We start from the raw sequence: 17,721 nt of genomic DNA, 5'->3' as shown, positions 1-17,721 counted from the left end.
TACTACTGTGAACAGTGCTGCCATGAACATCTGTGTACAAGGGTTTTTTACCTGAATACCTGTTTTTAAAAATTTCAGTATATATCTAAAAGTGGAATTGCTGGATCGTATGGTAATTTTATGTTTAATATATCAAGGAACTTCCAAACAGATTGCTACAGTAGGTGTACCATTTTATTTTACATTCCCACTAGCAATGTATGAGGATTCCCACAACCCATTTTATAGATATCTAACTGATCAAGAATACAATTTGACCCAAAACACCAACTGGTCTATAATGGGCATGTTTTGACCACCTACATTGCCCACCAACCTCTTCCCTAGAAGATATCCTTGCAGAAAGGATACGCCACAACAGACTGTCTCCAGCTCCACCCCACCGCCCTCCCACAGTAATTCCACCCCTGACCATTGATAATTTTGCCAGGGATAGAAACCTGACCCAGGAGAGTCCATCTACTGAAAAGTCAATAACCAGGTTCTCTTTAGAGAATGTGAGAAGCAGCTCTGCAGAATAAAGATGACGCAGTCACAGTGGGAAGTCACTGCCATTCGCAAACTGAAATTATGGGGGAAAGAAGGCAAAAAGTGTGCAAAGAAACATTGGTAAAGAGAAAAACCACAGTCCGTGCTGCACAAAGAGAAACAGAGGTAAGAGAGTATAATCTTGGATACTGACAGGTTATAATTTCATGAGGCTTGGTTAGACTTTATTTCCTGACACTGGATATTCATAAGACTGTCTACTATTTATTCAAAATAAACTTTTTTTTTATTTGACATACTTTGAATGGGTTTCTGATTCCTGAAACCAGCAAGTTCTTACTAAAACAAGCTCTGACAACCTTGACTTTATTTCTCTCACTAGTTTTAAATAACCTGAAGAGGTTCCTTACTAATTAATGGATTTTAATATTTTGTATTCAAATTGAATACCTTTTGAAGAACCATACAAAGGCTTTCACAGGGAGTTTTTAAAAGAATGTGAGTATCATTCTTTTTAATCCACACTTTTATAGGCTCCAAATAATGTGGTTTTTTCCCTCCCTAAAGACTCCAGGTTTCTTGTAGTAATAAACCTTAAAAGATGATCTTTCAACTTGTTCCTAGTACCTGTTTTCCTAAATCTAATCAACAGAATTCTTGAGTTTTCCTTCTTAAATAGGAAGCTGAGTGCAACTGTATTGTGGTCAATATTATAAAAGTTGCACAGTCATCTAGAAAAAATCCTGACCAGTCAGACCAAGATTCACATATTTTCCCTACTCAAGAGTTTTAGATTACCCACTCTAAGAAACAATCCTCTGTAACATCTAAAAAGTTCACCTTCTATTCTGGAATTGCAAATAAATTAAAGTTTCAAATAATTGCGACAAGCTAGTAATTTCTAGTTATAAGCTAATACTCTAACAGGCAACACACCTCAAATATAAGCAAACTACAAATCTGTTAGGGTATCTGATCATTTCACAATAACTTCAAAGGCACAGGATATGTCTTGTCATATTTAATTATTTCTAGTATCTACTCAAAATTATGAGTTTGTACAGAGAAAGGTGGATAATAACCTCTGATGAAAATCTTTAAATAACAGGACAGACACACATACATAGACAGGGACACACATTTTCTTTCAAGTCCTTCAATTCAATAAAGACAACCTCAACCAAATTCTTATCATTCCATATGCTTTCTAAAGGCTGCTGGCAAAACTCTAGATTATAAAAATATATCTGAAGCCATATAAAACATTCTGATCATACCAAACTTGTAAATTTGTTTTATAATACAATGACTTCTTCTCTTTGGGTCTGGTATTAACAACTGAACTTACTTTTTTATGTGACCATGTAAAAACATTATTTTAACCAGGTACTGTGTTCAGACAACCATCCCTGATCATGAGACACACCCTTTTATCTCCCCACCCCCTGCCATTATCTCTTCACAGTTCCTGAGTTTAGTGAACTATGTGAATGATTATACTGGTTATTCATTTTTTTCATTTGAAAATTTAAAGTCTAGATATTTTTAAGTAAAAAAAAGGGAAATCATCATTAATACTAACTCCATAAATTGAGAATCTTAAAAGTCAAACTAATGGCATAAAAAAATTTCTAGTATGAAAAGCATGCCAAATTTTTCTGACATTTTCAAAGCAGGATAAGGCTTGACATATCAATGATGATACATCAACCAACTAGTAAGGCATGGACACCTCAAAGAGCTTGAGGTTCACTGTATGGTACATGTTTACAGGAAATTATAATTTGCTATGACAGAGAACACAAGGAGTAATTAATCAGTCATGGGAAGATATGAAAGATCTCACAGAGAATATGATATCTAAACTGTGACAGCCTTCTCCCTTTGCAGACAGGGAAAGGAAGGTAACCAGGGCAAGGGGGTAAGAGTGGACTAGAGCAAGCAGTTAGGCATATGAGAAATTCTAGAGTGAAAGAATACAATCATCAAGGAACTAAAGGCTTAATCTGTTTCAAATATAGAGTGAGAGGCAGAAAATAAATGAGAATATTTTAAAATCATGCAGTAATTCATTTTAAAGAATAGGTTTTGGGGCTTCCCTGGTGGCGCAGTGGTTGAGAATCTGCCTGCTAATTCAGGGGACACGGGTTCGAGCCCTGGTCTGGGAGGATCCCACATGCCGCAGAGCAACTAGGCCCATGAGCCACAACTACTGAGCCTGCGCTTCTGGAGTCTGTGCTCTGCAACAAGAGAGGCCGCAATAGTGAGAGGCCCGTGCACCGTGATGAAGAGTGGCCTCCGCTTGCCACAACTAGAGAAAGCCCTCGCACAGAAACGAAGACCCAACACAGCATAAATAAATAAATGAATAAATAAACTCCTACCCCCAATATCTTCTTTAAAAAAAAAAAAAAGAATAGGTTTTATTTTAAAGACATTTATGCCAGCTACAATACAGGAATCCATGGGGGAAACAATACACTCTCATCACAGAAAGCAACTGAGGAACCATTTCCAATAATCTAGAAAAGAGAAGATAGTGGCATTAATTTAAGATTAATTTAAGAAAGTGACATTAATAATAAAGAAATAAAGTTGAATCAACATTGGTGGGAGAGGAGGGTATGGTGAAGAAGTAACTGAAGAAAAATAGGGGTACGTTTTTCTAGACTGGGCAAATGAAAGACCCTACCAACTAAGTAAAAAGATGGTGGTGTTTATTGGGTGTGTATGGAGGAAGCAACGATGAGTTCAACTTTAGACATGTTCCACTGAGTTATTGTGAGACATGTAAATGGAGATATCTTATAAATGGTCCAAAGTTCAAGAATAATCTGATTGGACATGTAAATTTGGAAATCCATCAGTATATAAGATGGCAATTTCATAGCAGTGAGAATGCCCAGAGAGCATGCAAAATATGAAGAAAGTAAACAACTGAAGCCTGAGCAGGGCCAAAAGTAAAGGGAAGAGCAGACAAAGAGAATTCAAAATCATATATACAGATAGACAGATAGACATATATGAAAAATAATTAGAATTACAGAAATCAAATCATGTCAACTTTATAGATGAGAAAACTGACAACCATAGAAGTTAAAGACATTTACCCAGCTCCACAGTACCAGTTTAGAACAGTAATGGAAGGGGACTGGAACACTCCTCAAATCTAGTCCAACCTCTGAAAATAATTTACAAATAAAAATTTTTTAAATATTGAGATTCTACAATTAAACGAGTTAGCATTTTAAAAACACAAACACTGGGAATTCACGGGCAGTCCAGTGGTTAAGGCTCCGTGCTTCCACTGTAGGGGGCCCAGGTTCCAGCCCTGGTTGGGGAGCTAAGACGCTGCATGCTGTGTGGTGCAGCCAAAAATAAAAAATAAGTAAATAAAAAGAAAAACACAAACATTATCTACTCATGATTGGTGCCTTAAGAAAAACTCTAATTTTGACAGAAAATGTTATATTTGTTGCCTTTACTGACTCTTCACACCCATATATATGTTTTGAAGTGTTTATTAAGAAGATACTTTAGGGTTTGATTGTAATCTTTTTCACTCCCACTTCCTACCCTCATTGCCAATAAACTTTTAGCATGACCCTTGCTCTCTAACTAAAGTTTAAGCAGAGCAAAATAATCTTATGCTTTTATATTCTGACACCTATTATTTAAAACATGATAAAAATACATTTAAAAATTATGGGGAAAGATAATGTGAGACAAGTGAAAAGTAGCAAAGAAAGAAAGAGTTCAGCCAAAATTTTTCAACTTAATACAAATGATAAAAATTACGGTACCAGGCAAAATAGATTTCTGCATAATACTCTACATTTAATTTTATTTAAGAAAAAAGTATATAAAAGAAACTGGATTAAACTGATAGTCGTAAAAAGGGAACATTCATCATGGCTTTCTGAAAATATAATACAGAAAGTTTGGTCCAGCAAAAAGATCTGAAGGGTCTAAGAAAAAGAGCTAACTAAAATCCAGATACATTACATTACTCCTTAATCATTTATGGCTACCATTCTAAACCTAGTAAACAATGTTTCATATCTTCTTGTATGTCACTTTCTCTTTTACCCTCCTCCTGAAGTATATATCAACCAGTAACCCAACTTTTTACTTCTGCCTCAACCATAACAATACCTCATCAACACAACTAAAACAATGTCAAGTTTCTTTTTACCTTCATTCTTCAATTCAAATCGTTATTATTCCAATTTCTCTGACTTAAGCTTCTTAGCAAAAGTCGTCACTTAAACTGATTTTTAAGGTATAACTAAAAACTAGGGACTTCCCTGGTGGTCCAGTGGCTAAGACTCCACACTCCCAATGCAGGGGGCCCGGGTTCGATCCCTGGTCAGAACTAGATCCTACATGCATGCCACAACTAAGAGTCTGCATGCCACAACTAAGACCCGGTGCAGCCAAATAAATATTTTTTAAAAAAACAAAAACAAAAAAACTAGCCCTCACTGTCACAGGAGCATCAACAAAAAATCATTTCCAAATGGCCAAACCGTAGGCTAGGCGTGAGTGTCCTGAGAAGAAAACACACCTAATGTATATTAAAATTAAATCAGAGATTTTCGCTTCCAGTTATGACAGAGTAGCCAACACTGAATACCCTCCTGCTATACATAACTAGCAAACTGGAGAAAATATAGAAGCAATTACTGTCAGACAATGGACAACAGGCAGAGCAGAACTATGACCTGTGAGAGAGGGCAAACAAATGAGCTAAGCCCTAGGATCACACTCACTTTCTACATAGAAGTACCATCAGTATCATGAAATAAGAAGGGGTCTGGATGAGCAGAGAGACAGAAAACAGAGTTTGGGCAAGCTGAAGCAGCTGGAATTTGTGGGACAGAGCACCAAAGAAGAAGCAAAACAGAAAAGGATGGAACACAGAAACCTAGAGTCTTTGGCTTGAACATAAAGCTGCACATATAAAACATGAGATTCCACAGGACCAAGCAAAGAGTAACTACCAGTATTCTCATGAGGCTAGCTAGAGTCATTAGGGTTTCAACTAGCCAGAGTAAAGACCTTTTTAAGAGACACCAGAAAGGCCATGGCATAGAAGTGAGGCTAAACTAGATCTAGAGCACAGGCTACTCTGGACTTCCCCCTAACAGAGCTAAAAGTATAAGCCTTATTAAGACCAAGCTTATTATCAAGTAAATTAACTGCCTGTCAGACCAAATTTCAACACTTTTTAAAGAAAGAACAAAATCCAGACAGTCAACAACATATTTACAATGTCTACCACACAAATATTACTAGATATGTGAAAATAAAATCATAACACACTACAGAGAATTCTATCTACTGAGAGAACCCTGAACAAATTACTCAGTCTCCTCTCATCACTTTACAAATTTCCCTCTGTTAAAATCAGAAATTAAAGAGACAAGTAGAAGCAGCTTTCCATAATAATGCAAAGGAAATGTGGTAGAGAGATTCCACTAAAGTAAGAGGGAGGAAGGGAGGAGGGTGGGGAGGAGTAGAACGGTCACAGACAGATCTTCCCACTTATTACTGTACATTATAATACCTGATGACGTGCATCATCAAAGAAACAGTATATATGGTATAGGCTACTAATACGTAAAAATACAACATTTTTAGCCTACTATAAAAATTTACAGAAATAAAGCTCCTGCAACTAAAGGCTAAGCTTCAATCAGTCTCAAATAAATGATAATTATTTTAGATGGGTTTTATTTCTAATGAGTATTTATTGCCATGTATAAAGAACCAACTATTGTTTATTCAAAATTTAGATACCTGGTAACTTACATAAGACACAGCCTCCAAATCAGAGAGGAAGCAAACAATAAAACCCACAATTAAAAAAAAAAAATTTCATGAACTAATGCTCATTTACTAATTCAAAAAGAAATTTCTCAGTGCATCTCTTAAAAATCATGAAACAATTCTTACAAGCTTGGTTATTCTTGGTTTCCAAGTTGAAAGAAAACTGAAAGCAATTAGAAGGGAAGGCTGAATTATTAGAAGGTAAGTACCATCACAGCACAAGTGACTAATGAAAGTCAACAAAAATTAAGAAAATCATAAGAAGCCAGAGAACTTAGAAAAGAAGCCACATTCTAAGAGCATAAAAAGCGGAGAAGCCCAAATCATTTAACACAGGTGAAAACAGACCTTCTGGCAGTGATGCCAGAAAAAGTATCACCACATAACCCCTGCCAGCAAAGATGACCCTAAATCAAAAAGAACAGATTAAATTACACTCGAGTATAAATATAATTCAATCACAGGCAGATAGTTACTTTTGGAAACCACTGACATTAGTTGAAATAAAAGATGTTGGTATTCAAAGGAAAAAACAAAGAATTCACAATATTTTGACTAGTCAATGGCTTACTCCACTTCAACCCAAAATTTTATACTTAGGACACTTATCTCCCTCCTCCCATTAATCTTTGTGTCAAACTACTGGGGCCAATCTGGCTCTTGTATTCCACACTGTTTTCCCATGAGTTTTCCCTAGTAGCTTTTGACTTTAATATACCTAATTGCATTCTAAACTACCCTCCATAAAGTATTTTTTGCGCATTATCCAAATCCTCTATGTAAAGTCAAGTTGTAGCTGTAATTTTATTTCCCCAGTTTACTGTACATGGGAGTTATCCTTCACAGACACACTAACAAAATGTTCTTCAAAACAATGAACACGGGCTTCCCTGGTGGCGCAGTGGTTAGGAATTCGCCTGCCGATTCAGGGGACATGGGTTCGAGCCCTGGTCCGGGAAGATCCCACATGCCGTGGAGTAACTAAGCCTGTGCGCCACAACTACTGAGCCTGCGCTCTAGAGCCCACAAGCCACGACTACTGAAGCCCCACGCACCTAGAGCCCGCGCTCTGCAACAAGTGAAGCCACCACAATGAGAAGCCTGCGGACCGCAACGAAGAGAAGCCCCCACTCGCCGCAACTAGAGAAAACCTGCACACAGCAACGAAGACCCAACGCAGCCAAAAATAAATAAAATTTATTAAAAAAAAATGAACATGAAAGTATTTCATTCAATAAACAGGTTACTTACCTATAAGGCTGATTCTCTGACAGATAAAACCAAATAATTATGATTACAATTACAGAGCTTAAACTTGGGCTAACAAATTTTGAAAACTGGGTATCCAAGATCTGTTCCATTAGAGTCCTCAACCTAGAAATTCCAAAAGTCCATAGAATAAATCTTTATTGGATCAGGGAACCTAGTTCAGACTATCAACTGAAAGACAGAAGTTCTAACCCCATTTCTACCCAGAATTCATCATACTTTAAGTAAATAACCTAAAAACCTTGATTATGAGTTAGGAAACAGGGACTGCCACCTATGCTGTCTATTTCCAAGTAGTTGTGGGTGTCAAATGAGAAACTAGATGAAATTACTTTGTAAATTATGAAACACAGTACAAATGTAAAATTATTTTATCCAGGGCCGGATTTCAACTCTAGTGCTTTCTAAGCAAAATCCATCCCTAGTCTTGGAGTTTTCTGGCCCTTTGAAAGAAATTACCTTGACAAACAATAAAAGTAGTCTCATAGGAAGTAATGAATCTAGAAGAATTGATGAGGATTTTCCTATGTAGCTTCTGAAACTGATGAAGTATCAAATGATTCCTCATAAGCACTGTGCAACAGAAGGACATATAATTATTTAGTACATTAATGTTTTCAGAGAATCAAGTTTGAAACTACAATTCTTGTAATATTCCTTAATATGATTTGAAAACAAGATTTTTACCTGAACACTACATGAGCAACACTCTTAGATGAGCAATAACTATCTTACTCTTACGCTTTCATTATCTAGAAACTTACAAATCAATATCAACATTAGCAATATTATCAATGAGTTAAATCATTTGTAAGACCTCAAAAATCTAGAAACCCTAAATCTGACTTTCCACCCTCTATCTGTTCATAAAAGCTTTCATGAAGCTATCCAAGGCCCTTCAAGTACAAATTTATTTAAGTATTCTTGTACAATGAGAATTCAGAGGCAACTGACCAAATCACATTTTTATTTGAAAATTTATTTTCCAGTGACTGCCTTGTGAATTGGAAGGAAAGCTCTGAACATTAAATCCCAGGACCTGAAATCTTCCATATCTTCTCTCCCTAGAACCAGAACTTCAAAATTTAGAGGTCAGTTTCAGTGTCTCTGATTCAAAATCAGCAAAAGGTCCATTCTCAAACAGAAAGAGCAATCCACAGTTAAGCACATGATCTCAGTTAGTCCAGCTATTTAGGCCAAAAAGAGAGTCATTAGGTATTATCTACCACTTTAACAGACTCTATCAACCTATAAGATGAGACTGTCTTGAGCTGAAGTATATTTCTTTTTGATTCCCCACCCCCTAATCTTTAAGAAGGCATATTCTAGTAAAATACTCCACAGCTGGAATCACACCAGAGAAGAAGATACTCTTCAGTCCCTTGATCACAGTGGAGTTCTCCATGTGGATAAATAAATACAGAAAAGCACCTATGGGTTTATATGCTGGAGAAGAGGGATGGTATCTAGAGAGGAAACAGGGCAAGCACCCAAAACATCTGTAGGCTCACTTCTCTGGCCTATGGCCTAATTACCATGAATCGGGTCTAAGTCTAGGACTCAACATAAAATATCTTTTCAAACATTTAGAAGTGATTAGATGACCTTGTATATGATATCCCTGCAAACAAGATGGATAAATTATAGGATGAATGCTAGGATAGAAGGTTGCTGATTAATTAATGTTAATTCAAAGAACTGTAACTGGAACAAAGAGCTATGGCCTCCTGGCTCCAGACAAAGAGCTACGTCACACTCAGTGTCTTCTATTCATAATATATTTTCTAAACTGGCCATCAGGAAGTACTCATTCCCTAGTGGTGGAGATCTGTGTGTGCAGGGGGACAATAATCCATCTACCCCAAGTGTCTTTTTTTTTCTTTCTTTCTTTCCCCAAAGTACCTTTTAACATTTTCCAACTGCCAGAAATTTATTTGAGAATTAAAAGCGTTAGACAGGTATCATGATGCTATTTTCAACAATGACAACTTGGGTAAAAACAGTCAAAACATTTTCTCTAACCATCTCCTGGTTCTAGATAGGAACAGGGATTTTACTGAAAGAGATTAACATGTGATATGATCAAACACCTCATCCCAATTTTTCTTAAATTATCTTTAACCAAGATGCTAATCAAGATGCTCCCTCTCCATCCCACTTCTGCTGATCTGCTTCCTTTGGGGGAAAAAAAAGTTAAAAGTGAAGGGTCAAAGGTGCTATTTTCAAAAGATTTGGAAAAAGCAAAAAAGCAAGAAGGAATCAATTCTGTTGCCCAAAGTCACCCAACAAGGCACTAATTTAACTTGAGAACACTGTCCTAATAAAGCAACTATCATCCAAATTCCAAAGTACTCTATATCCTAAGGAACCCATGAAACTATTGTTCTCATTCTCAAAGGTTTAGGAATATGCACCTCACTCTTCAAATGTTATGGCCACTATCTTTAGAGAACCATTTTATAGGAACATCATTCTTCAGAATCACCAGAAGAGCTCTTACCAAAAAAGTAACATAATGTACTAATGGGAATATTTTCCATGATTAATAACCAGTTAACCCTTAATAAGAGAGTACCTCTTTTGCCAAAGAAACAATAAAAAGCAAAGAATAGAATAGAGTATCATTTTGTAAATATGCATACTTCCAGACTTTTCGGTATTTCCCCCAAGACACATGCTCTGCTTCCCAGTGCCTGCAGGAAAAAACTCTACTTTTGAAAACTGATACATGATACTAATGGTAAGAACTCAATTTATCTCAAATTGAAAAAACTTCATTTATGAATTTTTTTCCATCTCAAACTGGACTTCAAACACTTCAAATACATGAAAATGCTAACAGTTCCACAAAATAAGTAAAATGCTCAAATAAAATGATCTATGAAACACAATATTAAAATGCTGTTTATAAAGAAAACAGAAGAAAATTTTCAGAAAAGAGACCTATGCTAAAAGGCCACCATGTTATCATGTACAAATCTAAACTATCTATAATGCGTGGCAAAAGATTATTATATTCTACAAGGCAGGATTTGATACTTTCATCCAATATACAGCAGGATCTGACAGCTGCCACAACAAAAACATTAAAAAGGTTCCTCAAATAAGTATTTTACAGTTTATATAATCTGATTGTGATATTTATTCAAAAGCCTACTCTGTAAAAGTAAACGTGATTAAATCTATCTTTTACTATTGCTGATCATGATATTTATGATAAGCACTTTTGTTAACAGTTCCTTTCACGATTTAGACATAGCTCCAATTCATTTGTTATTGCCCAGAGTACTGTAAAGAAAATCTAAGCAAAATCGTGATAAATCTGGACACGGAATTCTTTATTTTAAAAAGTACCTTTATCACAAAGGTTGAGAACAGATAGTATTTTAAGATACAGTCTCCCCTTATAATTTAGAATCAGGAAAATAAAGAAATCTGTCTCAAATGCTTTATGTAAACTATAGAGCAGACTTAACTCTTGCTAATAAGCTAACTACAACATACAACTAGCTGTCACAGTATTAACAGTAATATCTACTTCTCTACATCACAAAAGTCAAAGACGATGCATAAAGCACACTGTTTAAATCAAAAGTTTTAATTGGAAATTAGATGTAAATAACTAAGATAAATGTAGATTTGTAGCCTGCCAGATTTCCCTTATTTGGATGATGTTTATTCACTCATTAATTGTTCTACATTATGTGGACACCATATACACTTCATAAAGCTCTACAAGTGTACTGTGATAACTAAAGATGTTTCTATTTTATAAATTAACTCAAATAATATAAAACTTATTAAAAAATAAAAACACCATCAACCATGTTTCCACATGTCTTTTCTAATTTGAGATGTGTGAAATCTTAAAACTAGAAAACCATATTGCCATTGAGAAGGCTAATAAAGCTGGATGTTAAGTCTTTTTTTTGGAAAATTTTTTTTTAAGAGTTGAGAATATCATTGTGTTAAACCCAAAATTTCAGCTAAAGCATTAATTTTAGCTGTAATAAAAATGCTATAGACATTATGAATAAATGAAAACTTGGGGAATAATAAACAAAGCAGAATTCATGGTTACCATATTTACACATACTCTTTGTTGTGTTTCAGTGCCACATGATCTGATTCAAAGTAATAAACATCAGGATCATCATCTTCCTCTTCTGTAATGTGCGGATTGGCACTCTCTTTGGCAGATGGCAAATGTCCAATATTGAGTCTTGCCTCTGAGGATGGCTTACTTAGTCCTTCACTCCCATAATTTTCAGAGTCACAACATATGCCTTTTTCATTGTGAGAAATTTCATCGGGATTTGTGACAGACTGACTTATATTATCACTAACAGGTGCATTTGTTTCACTGGGATTAAGATTATTCTCCTCAAGTTGTCCATTTTCTCTGCAAGGAGAACTGTTTTTAGTGGGACTACCTCTGGTAGGGGCCGCCCTCCGGGGTGAAGTTCTCAGAGTATACCGATGTTCTTGAGGTTCTGATAAAGACATCATTTGAGCCGAAATACAGTCTAGAACAGAAGATGGTTCTGGTTCTCCGGAGACTGGCATACTCTCAAGACTTGTGTCCAGGGCGTTATTGGTGTTTTCATTACACTGCTCTTTTGAGGCACTGCTATCTCCCACCACATCTACTTCCTCCTCAGAATCCCTTAAAGATGAATGAATTTCAGAAAAGGGGCCTGTAGCTGGCTCAGTAGTCAGCTGATTAACATGTTCCACAGGCAGGCAGGCAGTTACTATTTTGTGGTCCTCCAACTTGACCTGCACTTCTGAATTTGTGCAAGGCACGTTATGGTCTATATAACTGTCCTCCTTCCTACTACCAAGGAACATTGAAGTGTGGGTATCCGAATCCCCATTTTCAGCTACTGATTTCTCCTGCAACACATAGGAACCAGTGCTATTTTGTTTAGTGTTCCCATCGGACTGACAGTCATCACAGTTTACAACAGCTGAATCACTGTCATCAACACCATTGACAGCCAAATAGCCCGTGATTTCTTCAACTACTGTAGAATTAAGTGGCCCTTCCTCACTGACATTCACCTTTTTAATTTCCCTTTTCTCACAATCATCCAGTATAAGACATCGACAAGCTCGTTTAGTCCCTTGAAAATCTGCATCATTGTCCACTACTGTACTCCTCTGTTCTACTGACTCCTTGTCTGATTTTATAGGTGAATCTTCTTCTGAACTGTTTGGTGCTTCAGATCTAAGACAACGCTTAATTCTTTTTAAAACTGGTGAAACAGGTTCTGCTTGCCTTCTTTCACAATTTTCTACAGACTGCCTTTCTACGTTATCTTTTTCTGAAGAAGGAAGTCCTCTTTTCCTAGGGCTTACCCATGACTCTCGAGTACTCTGCTGTTTTATATCAGTAGTTCTTCCATTATTATTTCCTTTCTGAATTTGCACAGGCTCTGGTCTCTTCTTTGGTGATCTTGATCGTACTTGAGAATGAGAAGAGATTTCTTCAGGATGAGCAATGCTACGATTCCTTAAAGTTCTACCACAAAAAGATTCATCCAAGCCGTTTAACCCCACTGTTGATCTTGTAACACGAGTAGATCGGGAAGCAGCCATACTATGGCAAGTCCCTACAATACGGTCATCATGATCCACTCATTGGGAAACCTTCAAAAACGTAAACAAAATAATGAGAAAAAGGTAATAGTTAATACACCTAAAACAAAAGTATAAAGCTATAACTTTTTAATCCATGTATAGCCATATTAAATTTTGTGATATAATTATTTTATTAACATTTCCAAAAGTGATAATATTAGCTAACAATTATATGGCACTTAATACATTCCAGGAATCGTTCTATATGCTTTACATACGTTAACTCACTTAAGTCTAACAACAATTAGAATAAGTGCTTATTATCATTCCTACTTCATAAATGAGGAGATTGAGGCACATACAGTTTAAGTAATCTGTCCAAATTCACACAGCTAGTAAACTGCTGGGCAGGGCCCTAGATTCCACGCTCTTAACCTTCCTCGCTATGTATCTACCTCTCAGATATACAGGGGCAAAGCACCCAGAAAGATCTCTCTCAAAGACAGGACTTCATCTTGGTTATTAAAATAATAATCTTGAATTTATATAGCAGCTATCATATAAACTATCCCAATCACTTCTCATGTTTTCTCAACACTTCTGGGAGGTAAAAAGACAGGCTCTGCTCTTTTTAATTCACTCTTACTAAAATGAGTTTCAGGTCAAATTCTTTGATAACAAACCACGTGGCATCCAAAAAATTTTGGTTGCAGTAGAATTTTTTATAACTAAGCAGATGAACAGAAATCGCAGTAGAATTTTTTATAACTAAGCAGATGAACAGAAATCACAACCGTAGCTTATACTTGCTAAGAGCAATACAGAGCAAAGCCAAGCCACCCTAGTCTCTAGAAGTAGAGCCACAAATTAGCAAGTGAAAGGAAGTATTCTAAAGAGGATAGAAGAAAAAGGGAAAGAAGCACACTGCCAAACAAATATTACATTTAAGAAATCAGGAATACACATATAACCCCATCCTTTCCTTCTTTGAACTCCTGAGTATATGTGTATGCCACAGTATTAATGCATGTTAAGGAGATGAGCAGGCTTTCTGGTGTGGATGCTTTGGTGCTTCTATAATACAAATGAGAGGGAAACTGAAAACTGCCCTGATTGATCCATTTGTATAAACTGAGCGATTCAGTGATTATTTTCCAAGGTTCTCCCAACAAGCAGAATTAAAGGAGCTGTTAAAATTTCAAGTCTCCATTCTTCTGCTCCTCCCCTATTTAGCTTTCAAAAGGTACTTCGCCACTTCACTGCCTGACTTCAAACGGGGTGCAGGATGGACAGAGAAAAGAGGCCAGTAATGGTTGTAGTACAAAGTTGCACAGGAACCTCTTCCCTCATCCCTTTTGCCAGCTTTCCCACAAGCTCACTCTCCTATAACCCTCCAAATGCCATTCTACCCCTCTCCCCACAAATCAAATACAATCTCTCCTTTGCCTCAACTTAGAAGTATCTAACAGTTGGAAAGGTTATTAAGAGCTACAGAAGATACAGCAACACAGTATCACATACAAAAAGAAGAAACTGCCTTCTTGTTCCTGCCTGCTGACAAAATGAATAAAATGAAGAAGTATCCTGTAAAATATGTAAGTCAGTTGAATTTAGTTTTGTTTCAGAGTATGGCATGCTTCTAAATTTTTAATTAACAATTTTTAAAAACCTTACAAGACTCACAAAATCAGCCCTGGGATTAAAGTGTGAAAATTCTTTCTAGAGAATTCCATAGCAATTCCATGAACAGTAAGTATGGAACACTGATCAGAGCTTAAAAATAATGCTTTTCAAAGTAAACTTTTACTCTTTTGGGACTCATTAGTCAGATCTGATGTATAATTCTCTTCTGTTAAAATCTTCTTATCAAGATTACAGTCTATTTTTATTCACAGGTAATAAACAGTGAATGACCCATAAACATCCACTTTTAATTACAAAACTTTAAGTTAAACTTCAGATGATGTTTCAAAAGAGCACAAACTAAAAAATATTAAAATCAATGTATTTGTTTCATGTATCCAAATCTGAAGCCTTCAAATTTGAAGATTACAGATTTTTAAATATTAAATACCTATGTAAATATAACAAAGAAAACATAAGCTAATTTTATAAACTTTATTTATAAAACCTAATGCAAATATCTTTAATGCCAATTTGATTATATTCGTGATTTATGGTTCAAAAATAATATTGGCAATAGTAATATTTTATAAACACACACACAAAAAACTGTTTATCTTTATTTTTAAAAATATGATGCCAATCAAGGGCATATAAACTTCAAATGATTCTGGTAACAGGCATTCCTAGCCCTTTTCTCTCCACACCAACCCAAATGAGAGCAAAATTTCTGCCTTATCATTATTAATGAAGTAATCCTATTATTAGTAGTACCCAAAACTACTAACAAAGAATATATATATATCATTATAAAACACCACCTATAATGAGGGTCTGTTTTATTTCTGCACCATTCCAGTGATCAATCAAAACACTGATCAACATGAAATATTAAAACTTTTTTCATTTCTTTTGCTCCCTAAAAATATTTTTATTCCGTTCACAACTACAATGAAGTCCAAATTTTAGAGTTCTCAAACCCTATGCTATTGGGCCATATTTTAAATGAAACTGTTTTGTGATAAGAACCCTTGTGGTACCTCAAACTCTTGCAACTCTAAGTGTGGCCTGAACACCTGAAACTAACACAACATTGTAAATAGACTATACTCCAATAAAAAGTAAAACAAATAATAATAATAAAGAAACCAATAGGATATTTTGTACAGAAATTTGGTGACTCATATTTACTGTCCTTAAAGTAAAGTATAAAAGTCTTTAAAAAAAAAAAAAGTGTGGCCTGAGAACTAGCACCATGGACATCTACTGGAAGCTTGTTACAAATGCAGAATATCAGGCCCTGCCTTAGACCTTCCAATTAATTTGATTCCCAGGTCATTAAATGTCTATTAGGGTTTGAGAAGCAGTGCCTTAGACCACTGCATCCAGACAGTAGTCTATTAAAATATATCAAGTTTCAAACTAAATTAGACCATTTATAACATATCCTTTAATTCTTTACTCGATCCTAATAATAAAAAATTTATAAATAAAACCATTATCCCTTTGGCTAAGGAAGCACCAAATAGAGGACTATAAAAATCTCTTGCCTGAAATTAACATATTACATATACTTAAGGTATTAAATTGGTTAAAATTCTGAAGATTAGAGTTAAGTGAAATTTCAACACTCTTCCTTCTAATGATTTTTTCCTTCTGTTCTAACCTTTTTCTTCATTATCTTTTCTATTTTTGAATAAGCATTTATAAAGACACATATTTTCTGTAGTTATCTGATAAACTGAGTGCAAAATTCAATTACCAAAAAGAGACTAACAATGCTCCAATTATCTCAACCAAGTCTCAACATTGTTTTGCCATGCTTTGTAAAGTATTATAGACTAAAAGCAGTTGTCTTCCTCATTTTAGCTGCATAACACAAGAGTTACTAAAGAAATTTAGTGAAGAGGTTTGGAGTACAAAATTATATTCCAGCCAAAAATTAAGTTGCTAAAGGAAGAGAAAAAAACTCATTTACAAACAAAGTATCTCAGAAAACACCCCTGCTAGTTAAGTAAATAGTTAACATGGTTTAAACATTAGCCAGCACCCAACTAGAACTGGTAATTCAATCAATCACTCTAGTTTTAGAATTAAGGGAAACTGTTAGTTAACAGATTCATATGGGCAAAACCCAATCTAGCAACTAGAATGACGTTTTTCCTATGTTACCCACAAACTAATGAATATGGCATCTTCTACAATAGAGGGAAGAGAATATAATCAATCACTAGAATTCCTCTCTTCCCCACCTTCGTGAGTTTTCATTCTATTGCAGGACATATCTCAGAAGGAGAGTCAACCAAATTTTACCCTGTCCATTCACATTGAGGCCCAAATCCTACCTATAATTCCATATGTCTCACCCATTTATTTACTGCTGAACTACCCTCTCCCAAATTTGAATCTACTTGTAGGATCTAATTATAGGATTCTCAAATATAATTATGGGATTCTGAAACGCTCTCTGAAACAGTATCAGCTATGTTTCAGATCATAAATTTCCAGCCCCTGTGATCACATCTGTATCACTGTTTCAGTGACTGAAAGTAAAATGGTCCACCTAATGAAACACTACTCCAGCTATCTACCACCTTTACTTTAGAAATCTCAAAAGATATTTCAAAGACACTGCCTGTAAGCTTTTTTTCCCACTATAATTACTGAAGTAGTATGGTTTATTTTGGGAATTGAAGGACTGGCAATCCTTCGTTAACATCAATGTTCTAGCTGATATTTATTTAGTTTTATTAAGTGAACAATTTTTAGGAACTGGTCATGATACCATGTAGACAAACCAAAGTGAAAGGCAAAAAGAACAACAGCAATTGGGAAGTGTTACCAATGATTCTTTTTCTATTTGTCTAGAACATAAACAGGAACTGTTTAATAACGGTTTAGGGACTATCCTTGTCATACAATTCT

General features: G+C 35.5%; 1 protein-coding gene across 2 annotated transcripts in view; it reads right to left on the bottom strand.

Moving 5' to 3' along the window:
• The window catches only part of ZZZ3 (zinc finger ZZ-type containing 3), a 102,147-nt gene that overhangs the window by 40,458 nt on the left and 43,968 nt on the right, over positions 1-17,721 (bottom strand). For both annotated transcript variants that reach the window (XM_029227880.1, XM_029227881.1), the window contains one exon: positions 11,687-13,242. In XM_029227880.1, the coding sequence (XP_029083713.1) occupies positions 11,687-13,191 (1,505 nt within the window). In that variant the 5' untranslated portion in view covers positions 13,192-13,242. The remainder of the gene's footprint in view (positions 1-11,686; positions 13,243-17,721) is intronic.

This window comes from Monodon monoceros, unplaced genomic scaffold, assembly GCF_005190385.1.
Source record: "Monodon monoceros isolate NGI ecotype Baffin Bay Population unplaced genomic scaffold, NGI_Narwhal_1 Super_Scaffold_18, whole genome shotgun sequence".
Taxonomy (NCBI): Eukaryota; Metazoa; Chordata; class Mammalia; order Artiodactyla; family Monodontidae; genus Monodon; species Monodon monoceros.
The sequence above is the reverse complement of the archived record's forward strand: the minus strand, read 5'-3'. Positions and strand labels throughout refer to the sequence as shown.